Genomic DNA, 21,758 nt, shown 5'->3' on the forward strand with positions numbered 1-21,758 from the left:
TATAACATCATAGTAATAGGAAATTGAGGCAAAATATAAACATCACAATCACTATAATAAACATTTATTCTTGATAATATAAAATTACATGTTTGCAGTTAACATGAGACACATATCATACAATATTTCACAATAACAAATATGCGTATTCGATGCGATACGACGGTTGCGCAAAGACGACTATTATCATTAATCCGTGGGGGCAATGAAAGTCGTCGTCATCGAATCTTGAACGCATCTAATATTTATTTTTTTCATTAATTCGATAGAAAAAAAAAAGGAAAGAAAAGAACACAAAACTCGAGCTTTGTAATTTGCATCTCGTTATGCAGCTACAGTTAATGATTGTACTACCGTAATAATCAACTAGAATCTAAACGATCGCTCTTGAAATATAGAGATGTTATTTAATTTGATTGAAATCATTTACTGATTTGTAAATATTTAGACGAACAAAGAAATAAAGAGAAAGGAAGAACAAGAAAAAAAATTAAAGAAAAGACACAAATGTAACAAGGGAATTAGAAATGTGAAGAAAAGAAAAAGGATTCGTTATTATAGCCGTCACATCAGAGGAATTTTTCTCATAAATAGCACGGGATAACTATATTACAAAAATATACATGTGAATCGTTCGTCGATATTTCTCAGAGCTTATGGAAATTCGACGTTATTTTTTTATCAATGGTCGATAGAAACAACTGTTTTCTTGCGATTTTTCATTTCATTGAATTTTTCCTATCATTATGCTAATTACATAAATACACGTTTATTTACATATTGCTCTCTGTACGTTCTACGGTTAGTCGATTGAAAATATATCGGCGTTACTTGAGAAAAATATCTTGATTTTTAAATTAAAGCGTACGAAGGAATAATCTTATGCAAAATAAGGACTATTACGTCCATTCTCGGTTGTACCATTTGTCAGTTTTATATACAGAAAAGAGGGGGATTTAGTGTCACGGTCGCGTGTCACCGGTAGCTAATTGGTCAACTATAACTTATAAAATATAGCCGAGAGATGCTATATTCAAGTTAGTCAATGTGGTCCCATTAGCCACTTCCCCATTTTGGTTTCACACGCAACTGAATTTGACACCTGAAACATTAGAATTTTAATTGTTAGATAAGAGATAACAAAATGTAAATAAAATTATTAAGAAAAATTTCATTGAATTTATCTTTTTTTTCTTAATTTTAAAATGTATGATCTGTAAATTTATAAATTTTTTTCTCTTCTTTTACCAATATTGCTCTGAAAACAATTAGACACTTAAAAAAATTTATGAAAGATGGAAAATTGTCGAGAAATTATTGACGTTTACCTAATTATAATCATACGTATAAATAGTGTAAGCTAAATGCGGATACCGTCGTCACTGGAGTAGCAGTTATGGCAGTGTAATTTTTGATTTCTAACGCGTACGTCTGTTCCCATTAATCCATCACCAAGTCGAACGTGACACACACAGCATTTGAAACATTCCATATGATAGAACAATCGTAGACTCTCGATAATCATCGCGGCACCTCGACCTGGCGATTAATAAAATTAATCATTATTTTATTTTTTTGAACAGAAGTAAAAAAATAACGAGAATTTAAATAAACGTGAAATATTCATTTCACAAAATTTCAACATAAATCATTGTTTTATTAAAAGATATTTTACATACCTAATTCATCTCCACAATGGGAGCATTTCTTTTTCCCGCTAACGCTTAACATTTTCTCCTGGTTCTCATTATTCATCGGCGGTGATTGTTGAGGTTTCTGTGGTTGCATAACATGTTGCTGCGATTGATGTTGCAACGCGGACAGATGTTCCTGGCTAGTACTATGCTCCAATCTGTAAAATTAAGTGGGATATTTACTTATTCGTTTTGATGCTTTCATTTCAGATACAAATTTTTTTTTGTATATTAACCTTCTTCTAGGTGGAAGAGGCTTTTCTTGCGCTCTGTTCTGCACTCTCTGTGTAAGAGTCTGTATGATAGAATCAGGTAATGGTTTACTGTCTGTCCTTGTAGGAGCAGTCACATAAGGAACCGACGTTCCTGTTATGTGCATTTGAGGTTTTCGCCCTGGTGATCGCTGATTCTTTTCGTTGATCCTTCTCTGTTCCGCTTCCTGTACATCATAATATCAATAAGACACGAGGCATAATTTTTTAAAGAACACATACGAAGAATGATTTGACACAATTATTGAATTTTAAGATATTTACCTGAATGAGCCAATGATGGTGATAATTCAGATCGTGAGCTCCTCGTGGCACGTCGCTCTTCCTCCGTTGAACCCATTGATCGCTTTGAACGATTCGTGGCCGAGGAACTGCACTGAGCGCCTGCAACGTTTGCTTGCTCATCTGTTGTCCAGCATGGCTCGATAAAGTCGTAACTGATGCACTGTGTCTCAAAGGTGTATCCATTTGCTGAGGAATCGAATCAGCCGAAGGAATCCTGCTGCTCCTGTAAATTTTATAAAATTATTCATTTGTTAAACATTTTCATCGTTGCTTTCCGTTATTTAAAATTTTGCTTAATTGGAAAAATTCTTGCACAATTTTTAACCACACGTTTTCAAAATATTATTGTAATATCGAATTATTACCACTGCAATTATTGCTTATTCATTTAAAAAAGGAAAATCGTGGTGCAATTGTTATATCGAGTGTTCAAAGATTACCAATGACTGTCCCCGTAATCAGAAACTGCAAACAGTATGTCGCCCAGAAGATTACATCAGACGCAACAAAGCGGAAAGTTTTAACAGGAAATTAAGTGACACGATTAGTGGTACCATTCCGTCTCTAATTTACATTTCCTGTTACTCGCGATCTGTTTAAACGCTGACATAACAATGCGCTATTGCAATTTCGTGGGCTGCATAACATTGCATCTGTACTACGTAATTCAATGCCTACCATTGAAATTAACAGAATGCGACATGGTGGATAAATATATATGGCATGATTCTTACCTGATGGTTACATCTCTTTGTCTCTGCTCGATCAAACGCAATGGTTTAGCTGGTGGTATAGGTGGAGGTGGAGGTCTTCTTCTTTGCACGTCTTGAAGCTGAAGATTCGGCATAGATGATCTATAATTTACAGGTGGTTGGTTCTTGAATTGTTGGATATTATTCGCGGAGCTGTGCGCAACATCTTGCAAGGATTTCCATTGCTCTTGCAATTGTTCTGCCAATTTAAGCTGTTCTTGTTCGCGATACGCCAAATTGTTTCGTTGACGTTTCAACTCTTCCTGCTGCAACTGCAGCAGTTCCCTTTTCACTCTGAGTACTTCCTGTTCCAAAGGAAAAAATTGATTATATTTTATTCATTTTAAAAAACGTATACATGTTTTTATTTTTATCTTTATTTTTTTTATTAAAGCTTGGAAAATAAAATGTATAATTTTGCCAGGTTGCCTCGTCTTTGTTAGAAACAAGCATCGAGAGAAAATGGTAAACGTTCCCTTACCCCGTAAGCAAACTCGTCTTCTTCATCGTTCGTACCAGCACCAACGTATGACGTGTTCTGCGAATAATTATCAACGATTCACCCGATTAACAGTGCGATATATTTAATTTACAGCATGCAGTATTAGAAGAATAGTTAGCATTTATTTTTCGACGAGAAGATTTTAAAATGAATTTTTAAAATAAGAAATAGATTGACATATTTTTCGCAATAATAATAAATAATAAAATTCGTTTGCTTGTCTTGAAAATCAAAAAAAAAAAAAAGAAAAAAATTCAAATCTCTTATACCATAAACCAAATTATACATCTCACTCCAAGTGAACAATACTCCAAAGCATCCGCACCCACATAATCCCTCAAAAAAGGGATAATAAACAAAAAAGAAATTGAAAAAAAAAAAAGAATCCATACCTCTTGTTCTCGAATTTGGTTTTCCATGTCCCTAATACGTTTCTCCTCGACACGTCGCGCATCCGCAGCCCTTCTCTCCTCCTCGATTTCATTCTGAATCCTCAGCTTTTCTGCTTGCGCCCTCAGCTCCTCTTCCTGCCTCTTTTCCTCGGCGCGTTTCGCCTCGGCCTCAGCCCGCGCTACCTCCTGTTGTCTCTCCTCCTGTTTTCGTATGTTGTCCTCGTTTTTGCGCAGCGTCTCTTCCTGTCGGCGCAGGGCCGCTTCCTGGGCGCGCTCCCTCTCCAATTGCATCTTCTCCTCTTCGAGCTCGCGCAGCTTGTGCGCCAATTTTTCGCCCAAGTCACTGTTTCGTCATGAATTTCAACTTCGATTAACAACTCGATTGTTGATGGGCTTGCCCATCGCAAATTCTCTACAATGTATACAATGGTTGCAAGGTTTTGAGAAGACATGGGAAGCCAACGACAACGACGATTAGCGATAGCGATAGTCAAGCGATAGTCAGGAAAAGACCAAAATTCATAATAAAAGTGTTTATTTTATTCATCACCGTTTGTACATTATTGATCCCGTGATACAAATTCATTATAGTTTCATTATTTATATACACAATTCATTCTTAGAAGTATCGATATACGTAGTGATCGCCGAAGAGGCCGATTATTATTTTTATAAGATTATTTATTATATAAAAAGTTATAGTTGTAAAAAGAGACTTTTTTTCTTTTCAAAGCAAACACCTGTCTGAGAAATATTATCGGCAACTTCGGTCTCACCGGCATGCTTCCGACTACAACAACAACAACAAAAATTCTCGTGCAAATATCCAAGAGGTATGAAAAAGAGTCCCCACCGTGTCAAGCACCTGTTACTTAATTGAAAAATCAAAAAAAAAAAAAAAAAGAGAGAGAGAGAGAAAAGGAAGAGTAAGAAATCGTCTACCTACGGCAAGAAATTGAGAAATATTACAAAATACCTGAACCGTTCTCAAGGACAGGAAGAAGAGATATATACTATTCGTCTATAGAGAAGCTACGGTCGATCTAATGGATTGTACTCTAACCATCCTCCTTGTTTAAAATTACATCCACAAATTGTTTCGAGGAATTCCTACCTGTTCATCTCACGATTGTTCTCGTACCGCCACTGCTCCTCTTTCTCGAGGACTTCGATGATCTCCTTTTCTTTCTTCGTGATTTCGTCCTCTTCGGAGGAGGTGACACTCGCGCCGAATGGCTCGCTACTTTGGCGACTGTGTTGAGACATATCAGGGCTAACAGGCTGTTTAGTCCAATCTTCGGCGTGGCCCAATTCCACGCCCGAATCTCTCTCGTGGCTGGAGTCTTGCTCGTAATTGCTGTCCGTATCGTAGGAACGACGATGAAGCTGCTCGATACGTCTCTCCTCTGCAAGGATCGCCGCCATGTCTGGCGGTTTTGTCAGGGTCAACTCGCGTTCCAGCTCGTCATCGTTTACCTGCAAATTGAAGACGATGATGCACGAAATCGTGATGGGATATTCGTTGAAAAAACTTTGGAATAAAAAGTAGTATTCTAGATACGTTTCTCTCGATTGTTACTTCCCAATGATTATGAAGCAAAGCTGTAATATTCTTGCAAATGTCATATCATTTTGATAAAATGATGGTCATTTATATAATCTGTAGTTGATATTTCATTTTTCAATCCTTTGCAGGAGGAATATCGTGGCAAAGTTACGATTAAATAAAGTTAAATTTTAATATAAATGAAACGTATTCCTAATATTTTCTATCTGTCAAAGACGTGATAATTGAAACGTTAAAATTGTTATTGTCTCTGCCAATTTCTTGTTTTATATCACGTTTTAATTACGAACTAAGGAAACTTGAAAATCTAAAATTAAACGAAAATTCGAATTATTAAGAGGATTGGTTCGATGGAGAATTCACGCTTATAACATATCGCGGTCGATGAACGAGCATGCGGGATCTCATCAATGCACAATTACGATTGTGAATTACGTAAATCCATTCACGTGCTTCAATTAATATCATTAAACGATGTTACGCCCGCGATATGATCTTTTGAAACGTGGGTGCGCCACGAAACACACCAACTTCCGGAAACAAGTGAAAGCCATCCACAAGAAGGAGGTGGAAACCCGTGAGAAGAAACGAAAGTGTCGACATTTCTACCGTGGAAAAAAATTCTCAAGTCTCGTACGCACTTCTTCGCGCTGAATATTTCAACGCATCGAAATCGAGAATGATTCAACGCGAGATAGATTAAGGACAACTGTCGCGTACCCCTTCGATTCCAAGGAAATCAGAGCGTCTCGTGCGTAGTTCCTTCTTTATTCTGCGGGTGGAGTTCAATCTCTTGAGAGGTTCCACTGGAAGATTCTCTTCGTCGCTGACGTCTACCGGAGGCGGCGGTGGTTTCTCCTTCGGAGGTTCCACGCTGGTCGGTGGCCCCAGAGGAAACGCCAACCCGGTCACTATTTCTTCGTCACTGGATAGATTCAATGGCAAAATCTGTCGAAACAAAAGAAAATCCTTATAGAGACGAAAATTTATCGAAATTATCATCGTTAACATTTCTTCGAAGATCCACATCTTGGTTCTAGAAAGAGGAATTTATTTACGAAATTTTCATGCGAATAATTAAAAATCGAAAATCGAATCGTCAACAGATTCGTGTATACTTTTCCATCATTTCCATTACGAAACAATCTGTTCCTTCATCAGCGATTCACAACGTTTAGAAAGGGAAAAACAGAAACAGGGGAAGAATAAAGAGGCATTGAATGCAAATGGCCAAAATCCTTATCCGATTCGAATTGAGGGTGGCAGAAGCACGGTGCTCCACCTTACCTGTTTCGAGATGGGCGATATGGGGCTGAGTAGGCTGATCGTGTCCACCGTGGCCATTTCCTGTTTGCCAAAGGTCAAGGTCGTCGGTCTTTCAGGCGCAGGGACGGTCTCAGGTGTATCGTGCACGTCGATCGACTCCTCGATCCGTGCCGGTGGCTCGTACGTCTCGATCTTCACGTTCATCGCCGCTTCCTTTTCCTCGTGCTCCTCGTGTTCGACTGGCTGGCTCGGCTGGCAAATCACCGCCTCCTCGTCGTCCGCTTTCTCGATAACGATCGGTTCCTGAAGAGACGCGGCTCCGCGTTATTCGTATTTCTCGTGTATACCGAAACGGGCTCCGCGGCTAGGCCACGAATTTTGCAACGGCACATTCTATGCAAATCGACGCGCTACGCCCGTGGACCAGGGTTTCTCAAACTTTCGCCCAATCTGTGCCCGTCCTTTTTTCTTCCTTTTGTTGGTTACACGATTATTATTATTATAGGAGAATGTGCGCGAAACTATCATTGGAGATGTATCGTGTAAATATTAATTTCGACGATGACGCGAACTTCTTTGTTTTTCTGGGAATTCTCTGTTTTGACTTGAACGATGCTGTTCGTAGAATAATCGTCGAACCAGATTCGATAAGGTTTGTTGACATTTGATAACTATTCTGTTGGTTTTGTGACTTTTGTAACAATTTTCCGGCCGTGAATTTCTGAGTTTTAGTTGATGTTTCGATTACTCGATATTTGTAGTAATATTTTTTAGTAATAATTATAATAGCAAGAAGATTGTAGGAAAGGCTTGGCTTTTGATTTCAATATGAATTGCAATTTCGATTAATGTATTATAATGGAAATGAAAAATTGTTTTGTACGTACGATGTACGAATTTTGTAAATTCATGTTAAGTGTTTCGATTAGTGTTGCGAAGATATTAAGAAAAATAAGTGTAAAACGAAGCTTGAGAAACACTGGATTTCGAGCAATAAGTTGAGAGGCAACTGCAACTGTTTCGGATGGAAGATTATTTTGCATTCTCGTTTGGGCCTCGTTTTGCTTTTTTATATTCTATAAACACAGATGCACTGGTGTTCATGCATGATTATTATGATTTTTTTTTCCATGTGCAAAGATAAACACACGAAACAAATAATTAATCTATGAAGATTAACGATTAACTAATCAATTAAACTTATTCACATCAAATAGATAACCAACTTATAAAATAAAAACAGTTTTAATCTCACTTCAAAATATATAAAAATCCGAAATTAAATTTATTCACACTAAACAACAGATATTAATTTGGATAATTAAATAATTCGAATAAAATTTTTTTTCGAAATGAACGCATAAAAAGAATCAAATGAACAAGAAACTTTCGTGTTACTAGTTAACGGTGTTACTAAGAACTTTCATAATTAATATTAATTGTGCAATTTCGATTAGAAAGACGTTTAGTCACAATAATTACATGCACCAGCCGCAAAAAGCGCTCTTCCATGCACTGAATTTACTATTTCGTAGTTTTCGTGCAAATATCATATATTATCGACCAAAGTGCGAGCAAATAAATGATAAGATCTTTTGGCAATAATGATAACGTTTATCTAAATCTTTATAGAGCTGTGACTCTATAAATTCTCTATATTCTCTATGGATTAAAAAGTTCAATATGAATAAACTTTCCAACGAAGATCTTTTCAACGAAGATTTGTTTAAATATGATTGTTCAAATATGATTTGTCTTTATCCTTTCTAGAATAAACAAAATTAATACACGATGATATATTAATAATTAAGATATATTAATAATAAGAGAAATGCTAATAGAAAAAAAATAATAAAATTATGAGAAAAAAATAAGAAGATCTTTTCTAATAACTTTGTATAATCTTTTATGATTCAATTCGAGATAAATAGATCGGAGATAAAGTTGAAAATAAAAAATAAAAATAATATATCCAGTTTATCTCTTTATCGGGAAAAAAATGTAATTCTCGAAGATCAGTTTAATACAATTATCATAGAATAGAACAAAAATTGAAAATCCCGATGTCGAAAATGAAATATATATATTTTTACAAAGAAACAATGTAAAACTGTTCAAAAATTTGCCATCAATTATATTAATTCCACTTATTTTTTCATTTCGAAATAATTATAAATGAAACAACGAAAAATATAAACTTGTACTATTTGTAAATACTTGCAAAGTTTTCGTAAAATTGATTTTTTAATCCATATTCAAAAAACAATGCAAATGATAAAAAAAAAATCATCTGCTCGGTTTTCTCTGAACCGAATGCTGAGATAAAGATGTTATCACGGGAAACTACCGATTTATGACTATTTGAAACGGTGCTGAGAGAAGATAATTATTTCAAAGTGCAAAGATCGTCGAATTTACGACGAATGGAAGAGTTTAACGCTCAGATCACTGTAAGAAGAACATGTTTGGCAACCTCGAAACACTGATCAACGGTTTAATTATTTTCTGCACGATTTCGCTATGACCCGATGGGTTATCAATTCTTGTCGAAATGGAAATAACTCGAGTTGGAAATAAAATTTTAAATAATTCCATTATTTTTTCGTCAATTTATTATAATTACACGATGCGTCCAAGTGTATATTGCAATGGTTGTGCAAAAATTATTATTAAAAAAAAAAAAAAAAAAGAAGAGGAAGGTTTGTGCGAATTGAAACGAAAACTAGAAGATCGATACAGGGTTGATAAACTGATAAAATTAAGCTAGAGCCATGCATCGGATCGATAGCAAATATAAAACTAGCGATAAGCGGGATAACTAAATATCCGGTTGTAAAGGAGACGCATGACCGTGGACTTTATCGCTAACTTGAACAAAATCGAAAGCACCGTCTTACCTCTTCACGTTAGTAGAGCTTAGATTCATGACAGTTGCTCGAAATTGACGATGATCATTGACGATGCTACAGCAGACAAGTTGATAAAAGATTGGATCAAATTTCTACCATCGGTAGAATAATTACTCTTCTCGATAGCAATAGGAAATGACAACGTCGACGAACGTTTTTTTGAGAAATCAAGCAACCAATAAATCGCGAAGAGGGGAAAAAATTAGAATTAAAGAAAAAAAATAATAATAATAATAAAAATTGCTTTACAAGGTCAATGGAGTCTCGATATTAATGATATTAATAACTGAAAATAATGCAAGGGAGGGGACCAAACCAGAGATAATCGGTCAACAAAAAAAAAAAACAAAAATTTTTTCAAAAAATTAATGAAACCAGATGAAACGTCACACGATTCTCTTACCTCCTTTATATTTGCGTCGAAAAATAAGAAACGCGATACTGGAATGATCAATCGTAACAATTTAGAACAATTTTTATCGGTTATGAAGCGTCTTTCGTAATAATTAAATATCGCTCTGACTTTTGATCCGTGATTCACGGGGACGACACTTTAAATATATTCGTCGATAGATTGCAATTGTGCGTCGAGGCTCGAGTCGTGAGCTTTTGCGATGACGTTGCATCATGAAAATAGATAAAGATAGATATTTACGATTGATATTTAACTTAGCCGATAATCGATACAAAATTAAAAATTTACTTTCAAATGCGAGATTCACGATGGCTCGGGTCGCACAAATCAGTGGAAGACAGTTTGAAAATTTATACTGTTTCCCCTTTATTTGAGATTCAGGCGTTTCTAACATCATACTCCAGCAGAATTTCCATCATTTATTTCGAACAATTCAGGGTGGCGAAGACAATGATGATCGGTGTGTTGAAACTTTAAACTCGATATTTAATTTCTCGGCAGTGTTTTACTCGAAAGGCATTCGATTATTCGTGTATTCGTCGAAGCGAAATCAGGGTTCTTTGAAGCAAAAGTGAACCCTATATATCTAACCCTTCGTATAAAATTCTCATAAAAGAAATTTTACTGTACCGAGATGAAGTGATTTTTGATCTTAGGAAAACTTTGATTCATTCGTGCTTCAAAAAATCCCATTCTCAATGAAATCTCAATTCACGATGAAAATATGACACGAGAAAATTTCTCATCTCAGTGAATTTTATATTTTATCAATTCAAGTCTCTCACACTCTCTCTCTCTCTCTCTCTCTCTCTCCCTCTCTCTCTCTCTCTCTCCCAAACACTAAAATCGATCAATTATTCACTAGATGCGCGCCAAGTGTTGACAGGTTGTGTTAAGATCGGTTACAAGTTAATCTAAAAATGAAATTCAGATTATTTTATATTTTGAGATGATATTTACGATTCTTTATCTTTCATCTAATTGGCCCTTTCTTTGGTTTTCATAATATATATAGATCAGAATATATCGGTTCAATAATATAATCATATTAAGAATATCATTAACGTTGTTCATCAAATGTCACACACGATGTTCATGAATTTTTTTATCACAATATTTTTCGATTTTTTTCCCTTTTTTTTTCTTTTCTTTCTTTTTTCTTTTTTTTTCTCCTTTTTTTCTCCTTTTTATATCAGGCAGCGATCAATCGTATTAAGCATCGGTGTCTTAGGTCCAAAATCGTTATTTCCCTGTTTGATTAGGCCACTACGTTTCCACGATTATCGATGTTCTTACGAACTGGTATTACATTTACCTCCGGTTGATACGTTATTTCCGGTTACCTGATTCTAATTCTACTCGATACTTGGGGTTATTATTATTATGTACGTTTTACTCCTGCGTCGTCTATTTACATCGTTAGCTATGGTCTCACGCCTTCGTTTCCAGCGAGATTTGTGCGTAATGGCGGATAATAAATACGTGTGGAAGCGAAGACGGGTTATATTATCCGGAAATCCTAAGTGGCGAGATTCGTTTTCCTGATCTGGCAGATACGGATATCATTTTCAAGGATTCCTTCGAAAATCCTTCGTTACGAAGCGGTTATTCGATAATTATCGTAGTTATCGCAGAGACGATCGGCGAGGCACGATAATGAGAAATATTCAGATAGATTCGATATAAGCTCGTGAATAGATCGGTAGAGTTTCATTAACTGGCTGAGATTGTCAGCATTTGAATCTAATCCGCGTGTAATCAAAATTTCATATTATTTCAAACAATTGGAAGAAATAAGACAAAGAAAAGATTTATTTTAATGAGCACTCGCTCGAAGAAAGTTAAGGGAAATAGTTCAAAATTATTCTATTACATGGATTACGATATATCATTCTCAATTATACGTACGATTATCGTGGCCAGTTAACGAAATTACCGTAATTCTTGCAATAAATTCTAAAATCTAAATTCTTTCGACTTTTCGATCTTTTCATAAGAAACGACTCGTGATCAGAAGTAACAAATCCCGTCACTTGGACGCTCCGTTTCTAAAGCCCATTCTTATGTACAAGATCTAATGGAAGTTAGACGAAGCTAGGTCTAACGACAGGGGGCGGGGGACAATGTGCTACGAGGGCGAGGATAGCCAAAAGAAAAAGAAAAAAAAAAAAAAAAAAGACGAACGAATTTCTCGCTCCTTCCTCCCTCCCCCCTTAAGACTTTCTCAAAGGGCTGCTAGATTGTTGATCGTTCCTAACCTCGGTCGGTGAGCTCTGCTTCTCATTGACGCGATCCACGGTGATGAATGGCGTCACAGGAGGCGTTGTAGGTATCTTGCCCTGAGGTACCACCACCTTTTCGCAAATTTCCACCACCGTTCGTCGTCTTTCCGCAGGCAGTGCCTCTTCAACCACCGCCACCTGGTGTTTCGTGCTGAACGTGGGGGGCGAGATGTGTTTCAAGGATGTTAGAGGTGATTGTTCCAGGCTCGAAGAAGGCGATACGACAGGGATATTCGTGCTAGACGACACGTTGGAACCGACTGGGATCGGTATCTCTGACGCTTTTGGGAATTGAGGAGAGGATGACGATTGAATCTTCGCGTTTGTCGTTCTCGATTTCAGCGACGGTGTCTTGGGCGAGGATGGAGAGGTGGGTGGGCTAAGAGAGGAGGTGGAACTGGTCGGGGAAGATTTCGTGCCTATCGTTTTACGAGGGAGGGGGGTGGGGATTTTGGATGCCGCTCTTGGAGACGTGACTGGTGTGATCTTCTGAACTTCTTTCGAGGTACAGTTCGAAGTTGAGGTAGTAGACTCTAGTTGAAGGTTCGTTGGGACGGCCGCCACCCTTGCGGGTGGCAGAGAAGAGCTGTCCGCGACAGCAGAGTCTAATGACACCGAAGACGAGCTGGTGATTTTCAGAGCCGAGTCCTCTTTCGAGGCGGTCTGAACATTTTCCTCGCCACCGAGATCGGACCCCTGCTCGTCCGCGAACAGTTTGATATTCGACGATATGGTGGCGGTGTTCGTTTCATTGAAGGACGAAGAATCTACTTTGGCCTCGGTGTGCTCTTTGGGAACAGGCAGCTTTGGTTTGGGAAGCGTTTCGGGAGGTGAACGTCGCGGAGGTACTTTGGGACTTTGATATATGATCGGGCGGCTCGTAGCAGGACAGGAGCGAAGTGTACTAGAGTTAGTAACCTCTATGTGTGCCTGCGATTGTGATTTGTTAGTCGACAGTTCCCCAGAAGTGTCAGCAGTACCCTAGAGAACCAAAGAGTTATTGGATAGATCGTACTACCTGCCATCCCGTTGCCAAACAACAAGAATAGTAGATTATCACTCAAACTCGCGATTGTTAAAATGTTGTTTCAGGCGCAGTCGTAAAGTAATCTTACATATATATATATATATATATATATATATATATACTTTCAAATAATTTCGCATCGGAGAGATAGAGTTGCAAATCATATTTTTTTTATAGAAAATTAATCAACATTACTCGACGACCGTCCTTCACAAAACAAACTCGAATACTTAATCGTAACACGATCGACATAATTATTCCTTACTGTACCGATATAATAGAAAAAAAAATCGTCCGCGAACAACAAAGCAAACAGAACTTGTATATCCCACTCAATGAATTCACTTTTTTACATACGCCAGCCAAATCGATATAACGACAACTAACAGTAGATTTACCCAGTAGAGAAACCGCCATGCAACACCGTCGTTTCGCCTTACCTTCTTTGCCGTTACTGCGTCCGGTTGGCTGGCAGAAGTCGTCGAGATCTCGTTCACGGATACAGCAGTGCTCTGTTGTTGTTGTTCACCGACCTTCTCGTTCGCCGTTTCTTCGCGCGGCTCCTCGGGTTTCTCCTCGATCACCTCCTGCCTCTCTATGATCGTGTTAGAGTGCACGATATCCTCGTCGACCGGCTCGTCGGCTTGGCTGACGGAGCAGCTCACGTCGGCCGTGTGAATGCCCGAATCCTCGCGATCGGTATCGTTCAGCAGTTCGGCGGACGACGAGGATGCCGGATAACGTCTTCCGTAATCCAGTTCCTCCAAGCTTTGCACGCGCTCGAACGTGTCGGGGCCGCTGGAGGCGTCCGCGTCCAGGGAGTCGAGGCTTCTGTGGAAGGCGGCCCTTGGCACGCGATACTCCGAGTCTGGCGACGAGCTCCTCTCGCTAGGAGTCGACGTGTCGATTCTGTTCTCCTGGTCCCGGAAGCAGAGCGAGTGTTTGCCCACGGAGGATCTCTTGTCGGCCGTTTCTTTGTTCCTGGCCGCGTCCAAAGCGCTCAGACGATCCTTTATCGATCTGGCGGACAGCTCGCCGTTGTGCCGTGACTCGTGAGCCGCGCCAGGCGCCGACGACTCGTCGCTGCTGCTGTATTTCTCCAGGGTGGACAATCTGTCTCGCAACGGTCTCACCGTCTCCAACTCTTCGGTGCTCAGTTTACGATGAGCGCAGCAACTCTTCTCCCTCTCCAACGCCTGCTTCTCCAGATGGGACAATCTTTCGCGGATCGAGCTCATGTCGCCCGATAATCTGTTCAACGCCTTGCTCCCCACCTTCTCGCTGTTCTCCGCCTCGTGCTTCTGTTTCTCCAGATTCGAGAGCCGCTCCTTGATAGATTTCGTGCCGGTGAAATCGCCGGAGAGCCTGTTGTTCGTTTTCGTCTCGTTGCTCTTCTGCGATGCTTTCTCGAATATCTCCCGCCTCTTCAGGATATCGACTTTTACCACAGGTATGGTGGATTTGACCTCGTCGGTCAAGCTCAGCTTCGAGCCGTTCGTCGACGATTTCGCGTTATCAAGTTTTGAATCCAGATTGACCAACGATCGCCTCGGTATGTTTTGCGACACTCGCGACACGTAACCTCGAATCGCCCCCTCGTACGTGTATTCCTCCGGCTCCGGGGAGCTGGTCGTCGCCGTGGTCGCCGAATCGTATTCCTGATTGTTGTGACTGTGATTGGTGTGAAACCCGTTGCCGAAAGATTTCTTCGCCGCCGTTGTCGTGGTTGCAGTCGTGGTTGCCGACGATGTCGTGATGTCGCTGTGGATCGCGCTCTCGCTTTGCACGTTGTCCACGTCCGAATGATTTTTCTCTATTTCGCTGTCTCTATCGCTCTGAAAGAAGTTTGTCCAGTTTTTATCCCATTGCAATTATAACGGTAATTAGCACTGCTAATACACGGTAGTTAAGACGAGTGAAATGCGCGATCACTCTTTCTTATCTTGTGGAAAAATGTTACAGAGAGACTCGAAATATATATATATATATATATTTAGGATAAATTAAAGGCTTCGTCACTGGCCAGTTGTTAAAAATTAAATATCATGATAAAATAGTGTAATTATTACCAAAACACTATGTGTGTCGTCATGAGTATCTCCACTAACCGAACTCTTCCCACTGCTGGTGCCTATACCAAGATCGCTCAGATCATTGGCATCCTCTTCGTGGTACATGGCTAAGCTGATGCTCAATTTCCGACCCCTGTTTTCCCTCTCCTCCATCATTTCCGAGAAAGTTTTGCTCCGGCGACGCTGCCGATCGTGTTCCTCCAGCTCGAGTTTCTTCACCTCGACCACTCGCTCGATTATGTGTTCCTGGCGCTTCCTTCGACTGCTCTTCCAGTTGTCTAAATTCTGTACAGGCCGGAAAGGAACAATGACTCGTCATTTTATTAAGAAATAGGCTAATTTAATTCCAATTTATATCCAATTTATATCTTTTTGGAAAATAGCGTTGAACCCTTACCGATTGCCAATCTTCGGGATCATCGCGGACTTCTTGCTTTATTTTCTTCACCTCCTGAACTTTTTGCAATTGTTCCTGAGCTGTGCGATACAAAGAGCACGGTCCGACTTTGACGAATTGAAGAGGATTGGTCGCTTGCTTAGGAGGCGTTTTCAACGTCGTTTTTAATTTTGGCGGCTCGTGTGTGATCTGAAACAATAATGGGAATTATGTTAAGAAGATGTTTAAAAATCTAGAATAAAATCTTCTCTTGTGGAATAATTTAACATTGGTTTCAGAAATTTTAAATTATCCGCGCATACAATTTCATTTTTTTTTCACGGAATATAAATTGAAAATCTCTCGTTAAAAAATATATGAAACAAGAAGCGTAACAAAAACGGGAGTGGAACTAAGCGTACGATGAGAATCGAAATAAGAAGACATAGAATGGAAAGGTGGGGGGGAAAAAAGTAATCAGATTCTAGTTTAACGTCGATAACCGAGTAAAAACTGTTGTGTTACGGCATCGCTGACTAGCCGGAAGCGGAATCACGCTCCTACGGTACTAAGGCTTTTCAAAAGCGAACATCGTTGCGAATCGTTGCGCGGTAGTTAACGACGATTGTCGTCCAGACTCTCTGGAAAATTGTGTTTCTTTGTTCCTTTAACTGTCATACCGAAAGAAAGAAGCATCACTGATGATGGGCGACATTTTAATTAATCCCTTTTAAAAACCGTATACAATCTTTTTTTATTACACGCTCGAGTAAGAACTATTGTTTCTTTTCCCTTTTTTTGTTTTTATAATCGAACTATACTTTACATTCTCTCATAGAAACAACGTAATAATAACTTTAATAAATAACTTTCTCAAAAATATATTATCACTTATCGCGCGAGTAAATTAAATCGCTTGATTCGAAAAAGAAAATCTCTACATTCGTTTATAAATATTTCTCCAACAATCAACGCGTGAATTCATTTTCTAGACGCGAAACGTTAAACAAAGAGCTCTTTTCAATTCCCCTCGACATTCATGAAAACAAGAATACCGGTGAATACGTTGTTCACTCGTCCACTAAATCTACAACTTCCTATCCGACGTCCAAACTCGCGGCAAAAACGGCTCGCCTCTTCCATTCGCGCCTTCCATCGAGAAAATGGGACGCTATTTCCCGAGGCATTCATCTCGCACCCCCTTTAACGTTCCCAACGTCGGCCGACTTCCTGCGGAAACGACAACCGTGGAAAGGATATATACTCACCATCCTCTCGTTTCGCCGCTCCGTGGCGGCGGTCTGCGAGGCGGGCATCCTTCGTTCCTTCCTCCTTCTCTCTCTCTTCTTCGGGGGAGCTCCTCCTCTTCAGTGTAGCACGACAGCTCGCGCGGTCGGGCCCATCCTACGCCTCGTCCCTGGAACAACAGCAAATCTTATTACAAACTTGACGAATCGAATCTCGCGAGGAGACGAGTGCTATCTCGATTTCGTGGAGCTGTTCGATGGGTGGGCACATTGTCGAAGAGTGGAATCGATAATTGAGCTCAGTTTTTCAATGTGATTCCTCTGTGAGAAATGGTTGATGTCGGTTTTGAAGGAGGGTGTCGATATATCGCGCGAAAGGAGTTGTTGTTCGAGAGTTGTAATGCGAGAGTAGTAATCATCGATTGAACTCGGTTTTTTGAACGTCGAGAACTCTGTGAGAAAACGTGATGTTGGTTTTCAAGGGTGTGAGAGTAACGTGAGAGGGAAATAGTTGGTCTTTTTTTTTGTCAATAGTTTTTGTAGTTTGCCAATTATATATTTCTATTATTAAATAGAAAGATATTTCTTTCGATGATCTTTAGAGACTTGGAAATTAGAAAGGAACTAAATGGAAAGGGGGAGGTAAATATCTTGAAAAGGGACACGACAAAGGGAGCAATTAATCTCGAAGAAAAACCGAGCAATCGCGAGCTAGAGAAAACTTGAAAGAGGGAAAATATCGAAACTGTGTGGACAATGGAAATTGAAAGGAGATCCTTTACAATGGAGAAAAGACTTGGCACGAAAAGCAGGCCGGTACAATAAACGTATGAAAATAGATAATGAAAAAGACCGAAAGAAATAAGTCTCGTGGAAATTTAATAACATTTTCCTCTATACTGAAAATCAATATATACATAGAATAAACCAACGTTCCCAATATTATTCTTATGTTATTATAATAATTATCCAATTAATTATCCAAAGATAACAACGACAAGAATGTATTTTGAATTATAAAAATTCAAATATCTTGGGAGCAAATTTTTTTTTTAATTTCTCATCGAGATAAACCAAACGGACATCACCGTGTTGCAGAATTCCTTCTGGTGGAAAAGATAAACCAAGTAGACGAAAGAGAAGAACACGAAAGATGGTATTAAAACTGGTTCGGATCCAGCGGATAAAACGATTCTAAAAATTCGTTCGGGGAAAATGGAGCAACAGAAAGGATTATTTTATCAGAACAGGGGAGAAAATCGACTTTTGCCGGCTACCACTAATGAACTGGCTAATTTACGATTTCTCTACGCGACGAAATATCGAAACGATAATTAAGAAAGGCAATTTTAATGATTGTGCTGCTACACCGGCCTTGTAATAGTTGGTCCAATATTGTTAATAGTGGAAGAAAATGAAGCGAGACTAATACGAGTGATTTATGATACATTTTAATGATTTCTCGCGAAATATCCATATTCCATCACTTACTTTTGCGACTTGTGTAATTAATTATCCACCTCACTTCCCGTTTTCCATCACTCTATCCTCTGCATAAGCTCTAATAATTAATAATCATTTCTAAGTTTTTAAATAATAAGTCAACCAAGATTTCGTAATGTTGTACAATTGAAGGTAACACAAAGTTTCTATAATGGAACAACTTTTCATCGATATATTTCTTCCGGTCTTTATTTCGCTGGACATATATCGCTCGTCGAGTAAATATTATTACAGAACGGCTATGTTTGCACGATGCATCCGTTGCGAATGTTCTATTTCGGACGGTAACCTCAACTTTCAGCTGATCAGCTGAAAACATCTCAAGGCTGTTGATTTTTCCTTTGTTGATTTAATCCTTTGAACAATCGTGCAAAAACCTAGGAAATATCGTATTTATCCTTTTTTTTTCTTTTTTTCTTTTTTTTTTTTTTTTTGAAAATTCGAAGAGATTTTGCGGAATGACAAAAATAAATATCAAGAGAAAATTAATAGTGATATCAATGACGCGAAGGAAAGTGTCTTTCGTTCCACTAATTCGACAAATTGTGTTTGTCGAAAAATTAGAAAAACAGGTGAATATAATAAACAGGAAATTAAGAAAACTTAGGGACAGTATGAATAATTGGTAATATCCTCCGAGCTTGCTAATCGAGAAATATGCAAAATCATGTGTAATCGCATACGAGCTTGTTTATTCATGTAGAGAAGTGGTTATTACGAGAGGCGTGTGTCGTGGGAACGAAAAAAATGACGTTACACCTTTCATAGTTCCATTTCTTTACTAAACTACATTTTCCGCCAATAAAAATCTAATGATTAAACAGATAAATAAATTTACATACATAAATATTTCCTATTATATAATAGCTTAAATAAGTAAAACAAAAAATAACTTGGAAATAATACAACGAAATATTCAATTATTTCATTATTCATTTCCAAATTGGTTTACTTCCCTTGATTTGCTCGATTTCAACGTTTTATTTTCCATTAGAAATTTATGTATCAAAGTATTATCTCCGAGAGAGGCGATCACTCTATCGTTCGACGATTCGCACTTCACGAGCCAATGCATCCAATTCGTTGAATGCATGGATGACTCCGTTGTTCGTAAAAGTTTCAAGGCATCGCGTGGTTACTGTACCATAAAATTCAATGTTAACAGAGAATAAATCCCTTTGTGTTTCACCGATGAAAACCGAAGGTTCTCGCAACGCCGAGACGATAAAGTTCCGGAAATGGAAAACATCGCGCTAATCACTTTCGGGGTAAAGCAAAAGAAAAAAAGGAGTATTAAAAATACGCAAAAACTATGAGAAACAGATTTACCTTTTCACAAGTCGTTAACAAGAATCGTAATCCATGCAGAACTATTTTTAAACAACGCCCCAAGTTTATAGATGTTTATTTTTTAAGCGAGAATTTTACTTTCGGTGGGTTTCCCGTTTCTCGAAAGGTTATGTTCAAAGTATAGGTTAAGTCACGTGTTGCGTTGAATCGGTAAATAACTGTTTTATAACTATCGATAGATGGCAATAATAAACTATAACTAGCGTTTGCCTCGTTTCGAATAATCATACGTCTCAATTTTCCATCCTAATCGTTTATTCGCCTAATTTCGCCCGATATTCCTCCATTTTGAAGGAAATCGCAAAACGATCCGCAAAACGAAATGCACAGGAGCCACGAAAATATTTCAAGCTCGACTCACTTCACGGTTCGAATCGAATATTCCACGTTTCTCGGGTAGAAACTTCTCCCTATCGCCGGTCAGCAGCATTCGAAACTGGCGAGGAATGGTGAAGAACCGGCGACAGCTCTGACCACGATGATGCCGACACGCTCTGTATCCTTCCTCGACCGTGATGGGGCCGAGGGCAGAGTCGAAGAGGAACGATCAAAGGCAGCGGGGACGTCGCCGGAAATCAGGATATATCGATATGGCGGCGCGTATACATTTCGCCGTGGAACGAGTACATGTACACCTTGATATGCTCGTAAATCTTGCCTCTTGGATGCAAAGATATTATCGATCCTGAAACTCTTCTGTGTGATCTTAGTATATCTTCGAGGTCATTTCCTCGCCGTTAATTGGATGCGTTCTCGTTCTCGAAACGGTGCAGCAACTTTCGGAAATTTATATTTCCTGCTTGCTAACCTTGCCGATTTCCGGTGATCATAACAGTCGCTTCGCATTATTTTGAAGGAACAGTTTGAAAAAGATAGATCGTGCATTGTGAAGTTTGCGACTGAATTTATGACTGTTTGACGGCTACGTCTTGTCTTGTAAAAAATTTTTGAAGTATGAGAGGTTAAGAGTTATTAAATTTGTAGAAGATTTGAAAATTTTACGATTAACAGAAATAGAAATTATAATTATGTAATGTATATATATATATATCTACGTAATATAATATTTTAGTGTTACATTACGTATCTTGCATTAAAATATTCGTAAAACTTAATTCCAACACTCTTCTTCATCGTTAAAAAAAAATCTTTGTTATATAATTTATATAATATTTTTCTCAAAGGCAAAAAAAAAGGGAAATTATGTACATTTAAATATAAAAATACAATGTGTGTTAAAAATGGATTGACTTAAGGGATCAATGGTGTTTCGCATTCCCTACGGATCGAAACAGTGGAATAATCAGTAAGCACCGAGACGCCCTGTAAAACGGCTGTACGTATCCCCGCCTCGTGAAAGGCAAGGCACGTTTGTTTCTTCTGGCAGGGCTGATCTGCATGTCAAAGAGGAGGGAGGGCCGGCAGGCGCAGCATATTGACACAAGAGACCTCAAGGAGGTCCAAGGCCGGTTTTACTTGCCTCCAAGGGATTCCTGAGGAGTGACTCGTCCGAGAACACGTTTCTTCCGCGAGCGTACGCCCGGAATGCCAGGTACAATGTGCTCGTAAACGAGTCACGGAAAAGCGTTCGTATCGCGGCGACTCGTATAACTGTGATCGTTCTTGCGATCGTTTTCGCGTAGATCGTATGGACATTGCGGGTCAACGCAACTGTATATCTATCTACGGGCTATAAAAATGACGCGTCCTCATATACACGCGGCGTGCATTCCCTGCATTCGCTTCGGAATATATATCTCTCTCTCGCGTTTGAAAATTCGTTTTCAATTTTTCAATCCTTCTTCCGGGCGAACGGAAACATAACTCGTGGTTTCTACGAATCTCAC

At 38.8% G+C, this 21,758-nt stretch overlaps 1 protein-coding gene across 27 annotated transcripts in view; it reads right to left on the minus strand.

Moving 5' to 3' along the window:
• Positions 1-48: 48 nt before the first annotated feature.
• Positions 49-21,758, minus strand: part of LOC108001569 (trichohyalin) — a 109,364-nt gene continuing 87,654 nt past the window's right edge. For 8 of the 27 annotated variants that reach the window (XM_017062616.2, XM_017062618.2, XM_062087218.1 and 5 more), the window contains 16 exons: positions 17,080-17,228; positions 15,833-16,021; positions 15,433-15,720; positions 13,804-15,198; positions 12,313-13,317; positions 6,752-7,033; positions 6,185-6,412; positions 5,012-5,373; positions 3,898-4,240; positions 3,485-3,541; positions 2,986-3,308; positions 2,231-2,474; positions 1,931-2,133; positions 1,680-1,852; positions 1,375-1,539; positions 49-1,102 (listed from right to left, as the gene is read on the minus strand). In XM_017062616.2, the coding sequence (XP_016918105.2) occupies positions 1,080-1,102; positions 1,375-1,539; positions 1,680-1,852; positions 1,931-2,133; positions 2,231-2,474; positions 2,986-3,308; positions 3,485-3,541; positions 3,898-4,240; positions 5,012-5,373; positions 6,185-6,412; positions 6,752-7,033; positions 12,313-13,317; positions 13,804-15,198; positions 15,433-15,720; positions 15,833-16,021; positions 17,080-17,127 (5,328 nt within the window). In that variant the 5' untranslated portion in view covers positions 17,128-17,228 and the 3' untranslated portion in view covers positions 49-1,079. The remainder of the gene's footprint in view (positions 1,103-1,374; positions 1,540-1,679; positions 1,853-1,930; positions 2,134-2,230; positions 2,475-2,985; positions 3,309-3,484; positions 3,542-3,897; positions 4,241-5,011; positions 5,374-6,184; positions 6,413-6,751; positions 7,034-12,312; positions 13,318-13,803; positions 15,199-15,432; positions 15,721-15,832; positions 16,022-17,079; positions 17,229-21,758) is intronic. The other 19 variants (XM_062087226.1, XM_062087227.1, XM_017062623.2 and 16 more) reach the window with 7 other exon arrangements.

This window comes from Apis cerana, linkage group LG1 (genome assembly GCF_029169275.1).
Source record: "Apis cerana isolate GH-2021 linkage group LG1, AcerK_1.0, whole genome shotgun sequence".
In the NCBI taxonomy this organism is placed as follows: Eukaryota; Metazoa; Arthropoda; class Insecta; order Hymenoptera; family Apidae; genus Apis; species Apis cerana.